Below are 12,294 nucleotides of genomic sequence, written 5' to 3' on the forward strand. Positions count from 1 at the left end.
ACGCTACTAAACATTTTGAATTCATGCTTATTGTAGCTGGGAAAAAAATGCCTCTGAAAGGAATATAAGATGCATGGTTTAATTCCAGAATTAAACTTAGTGTGTTTTTCATCTTATCTAGACTAGAAAGCTATAATTTCTTTACATGTTTTTTTAAATTACTTAAACCTAGTCTGTCAAGCCTACAGATAAAAGGTTTGCAGCACAAATCTGATTGATTTTAATGCTTTCTCTAGGGTGATCTTCATAGAAACTACTAAAGACTTCAAAGAATTCATTTTAGGCAAAATAAGTCAAATAAGTTGTTCTGATAAAGTAAAATGGATCCTTGTTCAGTTGGAGTTCAGCTTCAAGCTACCAATGAATGCCATAAGACCTATTATACCCGTCACACTGGCTTCAAGACTAAGCAAGATGTATCTTCGTCTGATCTACTGTTACTTCAGCTTAGAACTGGAATAACTCTTTCAGAGAACAATACAATCTGCTTCCACCATGCAAAAATTTACATTGAAAGATTTGAAGACTTACAAAAATCATGTTGTGATCCCTTTAATATACACAGAAAACTATCAAAGAAAAACTTACGAGCAATTGACTTAGATGATGCAGCTTTTCTAAGTGCCAAGTTTGGAAGACAGTTTGTACCTGGTTGGAAGCTTTGTCCCAAATGTATGCAGATAATAAATGGAAGCGTGGATGTTGAGTCCGAAGATCGCCAAAGAAGAAAACTTGATTCAGACGTATGTATATGGATCAGTTTTCCCACCCCCCCTAACTTCTGCAAGCTATTGGAATTGGGCTTCATACAAGTCCTACATAAAGAAATTGGTTTTTTAATAGAAATATGAAAGGGTGTAGTCTTTCAGATGTGTGGGAGTTTACTGTGTTTAAACCTTTACTTGGAGGACCTTAAAAAAATCCTCTTCCCTAATTGGATATTATAACCTTTTAAATTCAAATGATTGTGTCTGCTAGGGTGACTTACAACTTAAAAGTTTATATGAATACCAGACTGTTGCTGGTATTTTAGGCTGTTACTCAAGCCTTGCAAAAAACAAGCTCGTGCTTAAATTGAACAGTGCAAAGGTTACATCTAAGGCTGCTGAGATAAACTTCTGGTTCGGTCTCTTCAGTTTAAAAAAATCCACTTTTTCTAGCAGTTCATTACCAAGTGAACCTGCGTTGAGGTGAATTAAGTGTACTCTTATTGTGGTGTCTGAGCTGTGAAGGCCATGTCGGTTGTTCAGGGGCAGTAATGAACTGCTGTGGGAGGATAATGCTTTAAGTGCTGAGTTTCGAATACAGCTTGTGCACTGTTGGATGCATTGTTCAAGATGTATGCAGATAATCAGTAGAAGTGTGGGCAACCAAATCAGCAAGAGCTCATCCGTGTATGTCCTAGCAAAGCAGAATTGCATTCTAGGAGCTGTTGTCCCTCTCAGCCCAGGGGCTGTTGCCTAACTGTATTTTTCAGTTACATGTCAGTATGATTAGGAGACCGATAAGGGTGAAATTTGAAAGCATTGATTAAAACTGCTGCTATAAAGGTTGTATTGTTGGGTTTTGAGACTGGTACAGTTCTCCAGTATCAAAATTAAGACTTAAGTTGTTTCTCATAGGAAATCCAGTGCTTAGAGTTGAGGTCAACAGTTTACCTAAGTTATTAAAATATCCTGGCTTGACTGGACATTTTCTTTTGAATTTAGGTTCATATTTATAATTAAATGAGATTTTCTGTCTTTGTTCAGGGGCGTACAGCTAAGGCTTTAAAGTCTCTACAGTTTGCTAATCCAGGACGACAGACTGAATTCACTCCTGAGACCAGTAAGAGGGAAAAAAGGCGGCTGCAAACAAAAAATGCATCATTTAATTCAGACAGGTGAGCTGTTTCCTGTATTTCTATTAAATTTCACTTTAAAAAAGTAGCCTTGATGGTCAATATCCCTGTAACACTATAACATTTTCTATATGGATGTTTGCGTGCTTATGGATTGATTTTTTTTTGGTTTTGAGGATGTTAAAGCTCACTGTCGTTACTGAGATAAATAAAACAGAAGATAAAGTGTTAGCATAAAGTTCATATTTCAGGCAATTAGAATACAAACAAGTATTTGGTAAGGCATGACAATACTACACTGATCATAGATGAAGCTATTAATTTGCACATAAACTAAAATTCTGATAATAGGCTAAATTTTAATACAATAAGATCAAGTAGACTACACTTAAAATATTGGAGTTATCTTTCAATAAACTCGGTAGTTACACCTTGTAAACAAAAGTGTGCAAGTTAGCACCTTGCCTTCCTTTTAAAAAAGGAAATTACTGTCCAAGTTGGACAACACTAGATAACAAATTACCGCCTTCTAATGTGACTGATTTCTGATTTTAAAGTCACACTTTCTACAGAGGAAAGGTATACCCAGCTGAATTTTGTCTGTCATTTTCCACTAAAAGTTTGGACCAATTCAGTCTTGTCCTTACAGGAGAGTGATAGAAATCCCAGCTTTAACTAGTCGTACAGTATTTGTTAAAATGTGCAAGAAAGATCGTGTTAATGCCTTTTCCCTGCTCTCCACCTGAGTTTAACCTTACAAGACAGAAACAGACACTAAATGTGTTGCTCACAAACTACACCTCCTTTTCCCCTCCATTTGTTTCTTCTACTGAGTTTGGGCACAGGTTGCAATCGGGGAAATTTTGTTGAGATGTTAGGAAAACTCTTTCTGTGTCGTAAAATGCTGGATCAAAAGTGTTGTGGTATCTCCGATGTTAGAGCTGTTCAGAACTCAACTAGATGCAGCCCTAAGCAACCTAATTTGAGTTGACCTGTCTTTGAACAGCAGGTCAGACAAAGTAACTTCCAGAGGTCCCTTCCAAATGGAGTTTTTCTGTGATTCTGCAGTTTAACAGAACTGTTACAGAGATGGGTAATAATAAAAACATAAAAAATATTTCAAATTAGGATGTGTGCACCCTAAATGATTCTACATGACCTCCTTTGAATTACAGCTACGGAAAAGTAAATTAAGGGAGTGTTTCACATCATCTGAAAGGTAATCTAAATTTACATCACATAACTAAGAATATTCAGAAGTGCTTAATTCAAGTGTGCTGTTGAAGAAATAAAAACTTCCATTCTTGGAATTCTTTCAAAAGCACTATAGTGGAGATTCAGTTAGGTCTGAAAAATGTTGTCAAATACAGTTACATACATAGATCTTTTAAATTCACAGAGTATTAAAATGAACACCTGAAGAAAGCAAACTTCTGTCCGCAACTATTAGCAGCTTGGCATCAAAACAGGTGGATTTTTTAACATGGAAATAACGGTTGTTTTTCATTACACAGGCAAGTTATACCAGCCAAGAGTAAAGTCTACGATAGCCAGGGACTACTGCTTTACAGTGGGATGGACCTCTGTGACTGTCTTGATGAAGATTGTCTGGGATGTTTCTATGCTTGCCCCAAGTGTGGCTCCAACAAGTGCGGAGCTGAATGTCGCTGTGACCGCAAGTGGCTGTATGAGCAAATTGAGATAGAAGGAGGAGAAATAATTAGAAATAAGCATGTTGGTTAGTGTATATGCACGTTATTTATCCCAAGTATGTATATATATTCTGTGCTTTGAATAAACACCGCACATTCATCATTTAGTGGTTTAATGAAAGCCATTAGAATTTATCATAATCCACATGATTAATGTGCTTACTTTCACATTCATTTTCCGTATGATTATGGAAATCATACTACTCTCTCTTCACACTTCATTTTACCTTGTACTCAGTGTTGTTAGTCATCCAAGTAAGTTTTCATTGAACAGTCTTTCACTATATTTAAATATAAGGAGCTAAATTTTCATGTGATATATCCTGAGCCACTATCATTTCATGTACTGTTTTGTAGAGTGTACCATCTCCATGTATCCCTAATGTTTCCTCCTCTAGTTCAAGATCTCATGGGTTTTAATCTGTTTTGTGTGAAACACTCTAAAAGTTCTTAGTGACTTTACATGCAGTATTAATAAAACTCTCTCCAGTATTAATAGTTAATGCTGTATCTTCTATAGATTATCCCAGCTACATCTGATAAATTCAAGCCTGTTCACTTAAATGGATTCAAAGGCATTTAGGAGTTCAGATCCCATCTAAGTTACTGGGATTTAAGATCAAGTTATCCTTATGAATTCAAGCCTCACTGTTAAAGTGTTAAACTATCAAGGCATTGAAAAATGTTAAAATAGTTAATTACAGTACTGTTTTGTTGGTTTCTGTATAACACAATTGAAATAATTTTGCTGTATTTGTTATCAGTCTGTCATTGGACTGGAACTTAACAGCTCTCTCCCCTTTTTTTTCTTTCTGCTTGTTTCTAAGGTAAAGGTTTACATGCAGCTGAAATTAATTTGAGTGTCTGTTCCCAAACTAAGAATATCCGGATTACTACAAAAAACCCCAGTTGAGTTGAAATTATTTTTGGTTGAAACATTGTCTATCCTCAGAACATTAAAATTTTACCATATAACAAGATTTATGGAAAAGATATTTTATAGTTGAAATCTTAGTAACATTAAGTGTTACTCCTTGGTATTTTTGTTACATTTTGGATAAATTTCCTATTTCTGTGATAGACTTGGAAGACCTGCATGTTTAATGGGTCACATTTATTCAAGAATACCATTAACTATAGATTTCTGAAGACTTACTTGGTAAAGTTGTATAATCCTGCTGTTTGTTTATTTTCTTTTCTGACCAGTGTCATGAAGGTTGCATCGCTAAAATCCAAGGTTATGCTTTGAGTTGTACTGACACCTGCTGGTCCTAGTGAAGTGTAAGCATTAACTTGTACTATGTTTTTATTAAATCTGCTATGAAAATAAAACTTTTTTTTTTGGTCAGAGCATTGGCTGTTCTTCCAATGGATGTCTCTCACTGGCCTTGATTTCCAGCCACATCTATCACAAGAATCATCATGTGAGTTTTAGGGGAGCAGCACACTCTTTACACTTTTCCAGACAGCAACACTACAACTGAGCAATAGCTGTGGTTTCCCTTACATGCAAGTGGCATTTAATACACAGAGCATTTAATACACACATTTAATACATACAGAGCATGCTTACCCTGACACAGCAACTAATCTTGTGTACTTGATCCATGTTTGGAACTGTTTCATCTCTTAAGCAACCTTTTGAATTAGGTGAAAATATAAATAGATACCTCCATGAAAGTGAGAGGGGAAAAAGCTGGCCCAATCTTATATTTTTTATGTGTGTATTATTTTTGAAGTTAAACCAGACAGGCTTGCATCTCTTTGATTAATATGGCTTATCACGTAAGTCCATAGTTAAACTTTGGATTCAGTAACTGTTAAATCATTTCACTGAAGTGAAATGCAAGTCTACTAGTAGCTTAAATTGCCTAGGGCATCCCATTACTAGAACGGTATTTCTCCATCTCGTCTCTGAAAAGTTATTATATTCAGTCTGTCATTTTACAGATTGACTAGCAATGAGTCCTTTCCCAAATAAATCACTCAAGTTGTTTCCTAACAAAATGCATAGGACTGCTGTTTGACTAAAAACCTGCACTAAGTACTGGGTACTGTTGATTGCTGTAGAAGTTACAGGAGACTTAGGGTTTGTTTGGTTGTTTTTTTTTCTAGTAAAACAGGACTTTTTGGTGTTGGTTATTCACATGTCCTGCTGATGTATTTAGGGCATTTCCATTAGCTGCATTTCCTTAACATGCCTAGGTTGTAGTGTGTTATTAAGTTCAATAGTATGTTTTTATATACTTCCATGTTTCCCTCATCTCTTTTCCTGTTAAAAGACATTGTTGCAAGTCAAACTTTATCATCTTGCTATATTTAAAATACTTACAGCTATGGATGTCTCCAATTTTTTCTGTTTTTATAAACACCATACAAACTTATCCCATCAGCATAATACACAAGCTGTTATATCATCATCTAAAAGTGATTGTATATTGTTCCCAATAGCATATGTAGTTCCCCATCTTTCAGAATTACTCTACAACTAAGCCTATTAAACAGTATGTTCTTTTTATATAGCCTAAGGAAACAACTACTTTCCATAAATGCCAGAGTCCATAAACCAGGTGTAATAACCACTTTAAACTCTGTGTGCATTAAAGAGAAAAACCAACTGCAGATGTACCCCAGCTACCATGTTAAAACTTGTCTTTTGATATTAATTGCAAAAATTAATGCCTAGAGGAAGTTTATATATTCAAAAGACAGAAATCAATGACAATAAAAGAATCTGTTTTATGAATAATACATATCCCATGGATCAATTTGAACATATTGAAGAGATCGCAAGTCTGAAGCTTCCGTTCAATACATGTTAAGTACTGTTTTGGTTTCTTTCTCACATGGAGCAAAATTCACATCACATTTAGAACGTGATCCAATTTAACATCTAAAGTCAGTGAGAGTTCTTCTGTGGACCTTGTGAGAGTTACTACACAACCTTGTAGTCATATATGAGGCAGGATGTGCCCCTTTCTCTGCCCCTCCCCCTGTAGCGGAGTTGAAAGCTTCAAACTGCTAAAACATGCCCTGGGATGCTTTCTGTTAAATACTCCAATAAGAAGTGTAAATAAGTCAAGTAACAATATAATACAGTCAGGTAATTAACTTGGAGAAGGTGTTACAGTAATATTTTTTGCATCTATGCTACTAAAAGGCATTTATCTTTGGGAGATACGTTATAACCTTATCATTAGACACAGCATGAATTTGGTTTTCTTCTAATCAATTAAGTTCGTAACTCTTGGAAACTACCACAAGGAGACTCATTATAACCTTATCGTTAGACACAGCATGAATTTGATTTTCTTCTAATCAATTAAGTTCATAACTCTTGGAAACTACCACAAGGAGACTCTTAACTTTTGAATCTCTTGGCTGACCATTCAAGACATCAAAACAGCAGGAAGTGGACAGGCCTACACAAAAAAGCATGATTTTATAAATCCAGAAGTCAGAATTAAAGCCTCTACAGGAAAAAAAGAAAACTGAGTTAAGATGACTCAATTGTTTTTTCCCAATTTTAGACCTGTTTTAATGTTCTTTTTAGCCTTTTCATATAGGTGTTACCCATATTAGCGAAAATGGGCCAATAGACAACTGCACAAGAGCTCGCACTGAAATCTCATAGTGGCACAGCTACACAGAGGTTAAGTGTTCAGGTGGACATCTGTCACTTGTTGTGTGACAGAAACCGCTACAGCTTGCTGGAATCAGCATTAAAGTCTTTGAGAGTTCTACTAGTCTCATCAAAATGCATAAACATACAATTTCCAGTTTCAATTTGTTTGTTTTCCTCTAAAATTAAAGTCACATTTTTGGTCATATTTGTGTCTCAATAAATGAAGAGTTTCAGCATTTTTCAACTGATTTCTCAGTGGAATAAAGGATGTGCAGACACGCAGTAGCTTGTCCCTCATGATCCAGATAATTTTCCCCAACAGTTCTTCAGCAAACATTCTTAAAGTTTTATTCACCTTTATACCAGTCAATATCATACTAATGGCAACTTTATTTAAACAGTTCCTTCCAACTAAGGTATACATGCTTTTGAATCCTACTTATAGTAGAGGAACAGTTTATTAAAAGAATTATATTTGTATTTAAAGATCTTTAATTACAAGTTGCATCTAATATTTACCAATCTGGAAGCTGTAACCAGAACTATTCTTCTATTCATTCACTGCAATTAGATTTCAAATTAACAGCTCTCCTCTAAGCACATATTAAAAAATATTGTAGGGAGGTGTGAACAGTTGCAATTAAACTGCCCAGGTCACTCTTTGTAGGAGTTTTGTTTGAAACTCCTGCTCTGAAATGGGGGGTTTACATTCTAAAAGTTCCTCATACCCAGCAGAGGGCATCAGCTTACTGCAAACCTGACCATGAACTTCTCCTGGTGCACCACTTCAGCAGAGATGCATCCCCAGTTGTCTGAGCAGAAGGGAATTCATTATTTGACGGACTTGGGAATCGAGCCCAGGACAAAAGAGGCATTACCCACATCTGTGAGGCTGAAATATAGCAGAATCAAGTACAAGATTCGCACTTAAAAATAAGAGAAATTTATTTGCTTTTTGGGTTTTATAAAAGCTTCTCACCCAGCTCCCCAACACCTTGCTGGTCGTTAGTTCCTTAAGTAGAGATCAACACAATTTTTATAGATACATTCACAATTTAGTGAACAACAATCATTCATTATGAAACCTTGGTTTAGAGCTTCTACCTGAGCGTTCCCTTAGAAATTCAGTGTTAGGTAGCCAAGAAACCCACTCACAGCAGGGTCCTGACTTTCTAGCAAAACGGGAAACTTTCCAACATCCACACTGGTGCTCCTACCAGCGTGCAACACCACACGTGTCACAGAATCACAGAATGTTGGAGTGGGAAGGGACCTCTGGAGATCATCTGGTCCAACCCTTGCCCAAAGCAGGTTCACCTACAGCAGGTTGCGTCCTGTTCCCCAAACAAACAGGTAAAATACTCCAACAGTATTTTACCAGAATCACTAAAGCCTAGCACAAGCTGTGGTTGACCAGGGCGGGGAAAGACAAGAAGGGCAGCCAGGGATGGGAAAATTTTCCCTGAGTCTCCTACTGTTACTAAGTGGTGAGAAAAGTACCCTAATTCTTCTCTTCTTCCCCCAGCTTCCTTTGGCAGCACTTCACATGTACTCACCAGCAAATTAAATCTGTATAGCACACTAAATGACTTGCCCTTCTAGGCTCTAGTTAGGGCAGTATTAACAACTAGAGTGCAACAAACTCAGTTCTCCATCTCACCCACAGGTGACAGCACTATCTACTATAACCTCCTGAGAGTAAACAGTGATTTAGTGCCCATGCAGAGCCCCAGACTGCAACCAGAAGTAAAAGCAATTCTCTTCTGTCATCTTCTGATTTTCTCCTTGTTATTCTTCCATTTGTTCTTGCATTTTAACTGATAGCTCTACCTACTTTAAATAATTCATTTTAGCTACTGAGTTAATACCATGAAGCAGACAACATTAATTTACATATTAGAAATACAAAACAAAAAAGGATGAGCAAACACCCACTAAGCATCCCGGGTGAGCCACTTACCACAGCCAGCAGAACTTAAAAACTTCTCAAAGAGAAATCACTAGGGGTTCAAAGATCCTACTCCATTCATAGTTCTTAAGGTCTCACAGGTCATCTAAGAAACTGGAACTAAGGATTCCATTAGCACAACTACTTTGCTTAAAGGTAGAAAAATCAGATTCTGCAGACTTTCAGTAACACAGTAAGTTTCCTAAATTCAGTATTTCTTGCTCTAGCTCATCCTTCCTAAAAGTACCTGGTAATACAGATGTATTCAAGAGAATGAATTTTTTTCCTCACTTCATCCATTTTCTATTGCAAGTTTGTAGCACACACAAAAACAAACAAACACCCCCACCATCAAACCTCCAAGCTGTGCTTTCCCTTCTGTTTTATAACGTGGTAGTGCTTTCGCAGGTGTCTCCCTTGGCAATTTCCAATCAGATGGGCTGGATCCTGCCAGCTGATTTCAGTGTTCCTGGAACCTTTCTCCTGACAACCAGCTCTTCTTAATAGTTATTAATTAGAGTGATTATATTTTTGGCTTAGTTTTTATCTTTGTGCTGCTTTCTGGGAGTTTCAGCTCAATCTCTAAGTAAAGAGAAAAATCAGAGATATTAGTCTGTTAAATACATTTGTGTAGTATGCCCCACCTCCAGCCAGCCTCCTTAAATTGTACAGGCTCCTCATATGATCACTGAGGGAGCCCCAAATCTCAGCTACACTGTTCCATCAAGCCAGTTTGTCTATGTATTTCTCTGGCAATAGCAAGCTGTTTCTGTCTTGGTGCTGAGCTCATATTAACAGTCCTATTGACTTCTGTGAAATTACTTAGGTGGGTAAGCAAGCCAAGCAAATAGATGGGTTCTGCTCAGGTGAAATGTGTCATGATAAAATGCTGAAGCTGACGGCACTGTTTAGACAAAGACACCGTTCATCCCCACCTGTTATGTACGCTTTTGTACTGACACAGCAGGAGAGACTGTGCCCGAGATCTTACGATCGTAAGAAGCCACTGTGGAAGGCAGCTACAGAGCAACCATCAGTGTACACCTAAAATCAAATCTTCAGTTGCTGGGGTCCCAAAATAAAATGTTTGGGTAACCTTTACAGGATTGTCCCCTAAAGACCAGATCTGGAGAAGCCTGAAGTCCCTATGAAATGTTAAGAAGTGCCAAATGCCTGGATCTGGACTTTAATATATGAGCTTCCCATTGGAGTTCAGAGTCAGGCTTGGAGACAGGGACAAGGCAGCCCAACACAGAGAGGCAGAATAGATGCTTTCTTGTATGCTTTGTGTTGGATGTGGTCATAATAAACTAGCTGGGTAGGAAGCGCAGAGTAATTAACTTACACTAATGAAGGCTGGTTGTATTGCTAGGCAAACCCAGAATTTTACTTTTCTCAAGAGAAGGTTTTCTTCCTACTGTTGTGTTTCGGGTTTGGTTTTGCTTTTATCAAAAAACCAGAAAGGCACAATTTATCCAGCCTAGTCTGTGCCAACCACCTCGGCTTTATGACTCCCCTGTGTTAATTTCTTGTCTGTGAACTGCTGACTCTTTGAAGTACAACATTGGGCTAGATCTGGTTTGGAGCAAATGAGAATGCCGGGCGGCTGACAAAGGCCATCCATCACAGGAATCGCTGCAGAAGATGGCTGCAGATTCTCCTCCTCCAGTGTCGAGTGCAACATCCAGCTCCGCATGCGCGCACCCCCATCCCAACTGGGCACTTCTGTCCCAAACTGGGGTAACATACTGAGCCACACTGTTTTCCTCATGTACTATCTGAGCACATACTCATTCCTTAATTTTAATTAATATTTTTCCTCTGGAATGGCAGAACCTAACCCACAAACTTTGTAGCTGTAATTTATTTAATTTTAGTCTACACAGTGCCTCAAATGGTCTAAGGCTGATCCAGATCCTGAACTCCATCAGGCAGTTTTTACTTTCTGCCAAATCTGGGTAAAGCTGTGTGTGTATGTGTAAGCCCTTATAGGACTGTATATGAAGTTGAGCCAGGCGAGCTAGTGGGAGCTCACCCCCTCAGAAATACAGGTTCAGATGACATGGTGTAAGTTGTAACCGATCAGAGTGGATTTGTTTGAATCTGCCTGAGAAGGAAGAAGTAAAACCACTTTTCTACCTAAGTGTATGTCCTGTCCTGTAGGGTATGAGTAAAGGGGACCTGCGTTTCATTGACTTTTATTGGCCTTAACAATTATTCAATAGTAAACTGGGAGGCTGGAAATTATCCTTCTGCATCTTCTGCTTCAATGTAATCTGAAAGGCCCATTCATCACTCAATTACAGCTGGTAGGCGGCTTGGCATTTTGCTACTACCACCTGCAACAGAGAGCTCTCCTGGAGGAACGGAGCTGTACCTCTTTCCTCCTTTACATCTCTCCTTTCCTCCGACTCCACTAATTTCACAATTTTATTTTTTTTAAAGTGAATTGAAAACCCTTGCCTACCATCCAGCACTAGTTGATGATGCTTCTCACATGTCGGAAATTGCTACTGACATTTCAATTTTGCTTTAGTTTTCCCCTTTCTTTGATAGTATTATAGAGAACATTTATATTTGAATAAAAAGGAAATAATGCATGTCAGGGTACGCATCAGGGAATGTCAAATTGTTTTTTTCCAATTACAACTCTATTTCAAACAGGGTAATGCAATTAAAGGATAATTACTAGAAGTGCAAAGCCAAGGTTATGATCAGAAATGGTTACCCTTTCACTTCTAAGTCCTGTCTTACTAAATAAAACGTTCCTGTGGGCAAGTTAGTCTGCATATCTGCAGGCATCCAGAAGCAACTAAATGTCTGGTACTACAAGTAGAGAGGCTCTTTGTGTATAAACTACCATATTAGGAAAAGAGGACAAATATCAGTGTCTTTATCACTGATTAATAATGGTATAAGTTCACTTCAGGCTAAGATATTAATTAAAAATATATCAGTAGTGTTTTACAAGCAGTATCATAACATGTTTTTAAATAGTAGTCACAGTAAACTGCTATTATTTCCTTAATACTGAGCTGTAGTTTGAGTTCTCATTTCTTTGATAAACTGTCAGCAACAAAATAGAGAAGAAAAAAATAATAATAATTACTGTGTTCTCAGTGCTTTGCTGGGTGCCTGTTGAGCAAGTTTAGCACGGCGCTGCGGGGTA

General features: G+C 37.5%; 1 protein-coding gene across 1 annotated transcript; it reads left to right on the top strand.

Moving 5' to 3' along the window:
• The first annotated feature begins 231 nt into the window (after positions 1–231).
• On the top strand, positions 232–3,734 carry ARL14EP (ADP-ribosylation factor-like 14 effector protein). Its single transcript, XM_009707525.1, has 3 exons — positions 232–743; positions 1,752–1,882; positions 3,355–3,734. The coding sequence occupies exons 1-3, from the start codon at positions 321–323 to the stop codon at positions 3,581–3,583; spliced, it is 783 nt and encodes a 260-aa protein (XP_009705827.1). The 5' UTR covers positions 232–320; the 3' UTR covers positions 3,584–3,734.
• Positions 3,735–12,294: the final 8,560 nt, after the last annotated feature.

The sequence above is a fragment of the Cariama cristata genome, unplaced genomic scaffold (genome assembly GCF_000690535.1).
Source record: "Cariama cristata isolate BGI_N322 unplaced genomic scaffold, ASM69053v1 scaffold14289, whole genome shotgun sequence".
NCBI classification, from domain to species: domain Eukaryota; kingdom Metazoa; phylum Chordata; class Aves; order Cariamiformes; family Cariamidae; genus Cariama; species Cariama cristata.

Bases quoted from the DNA above. Each gene is read 5' to 3' on its own strand.
- ARL14EP (XM_009707525.1), top strand. From the start codon at position 321: ATGGATCCTTGTTCAGTTGGAGTTCAGCTTCAAGCTACCAATGAATGC. The intron at 744-1,751 runs GTATGTATATGG...GTCTTTGTTCAG, and splicing joins GAAGAAAACTTGATTCAGAC to GGGCGTACAGCTAAGGCTTT. The intron at 1,883-3,354 runs GTGAGCTGTTTC...TTCATTACACAG, and splicing joins GCATCATTTAATTCAGACAG to GCAAGTTATACCAGCCAAGA.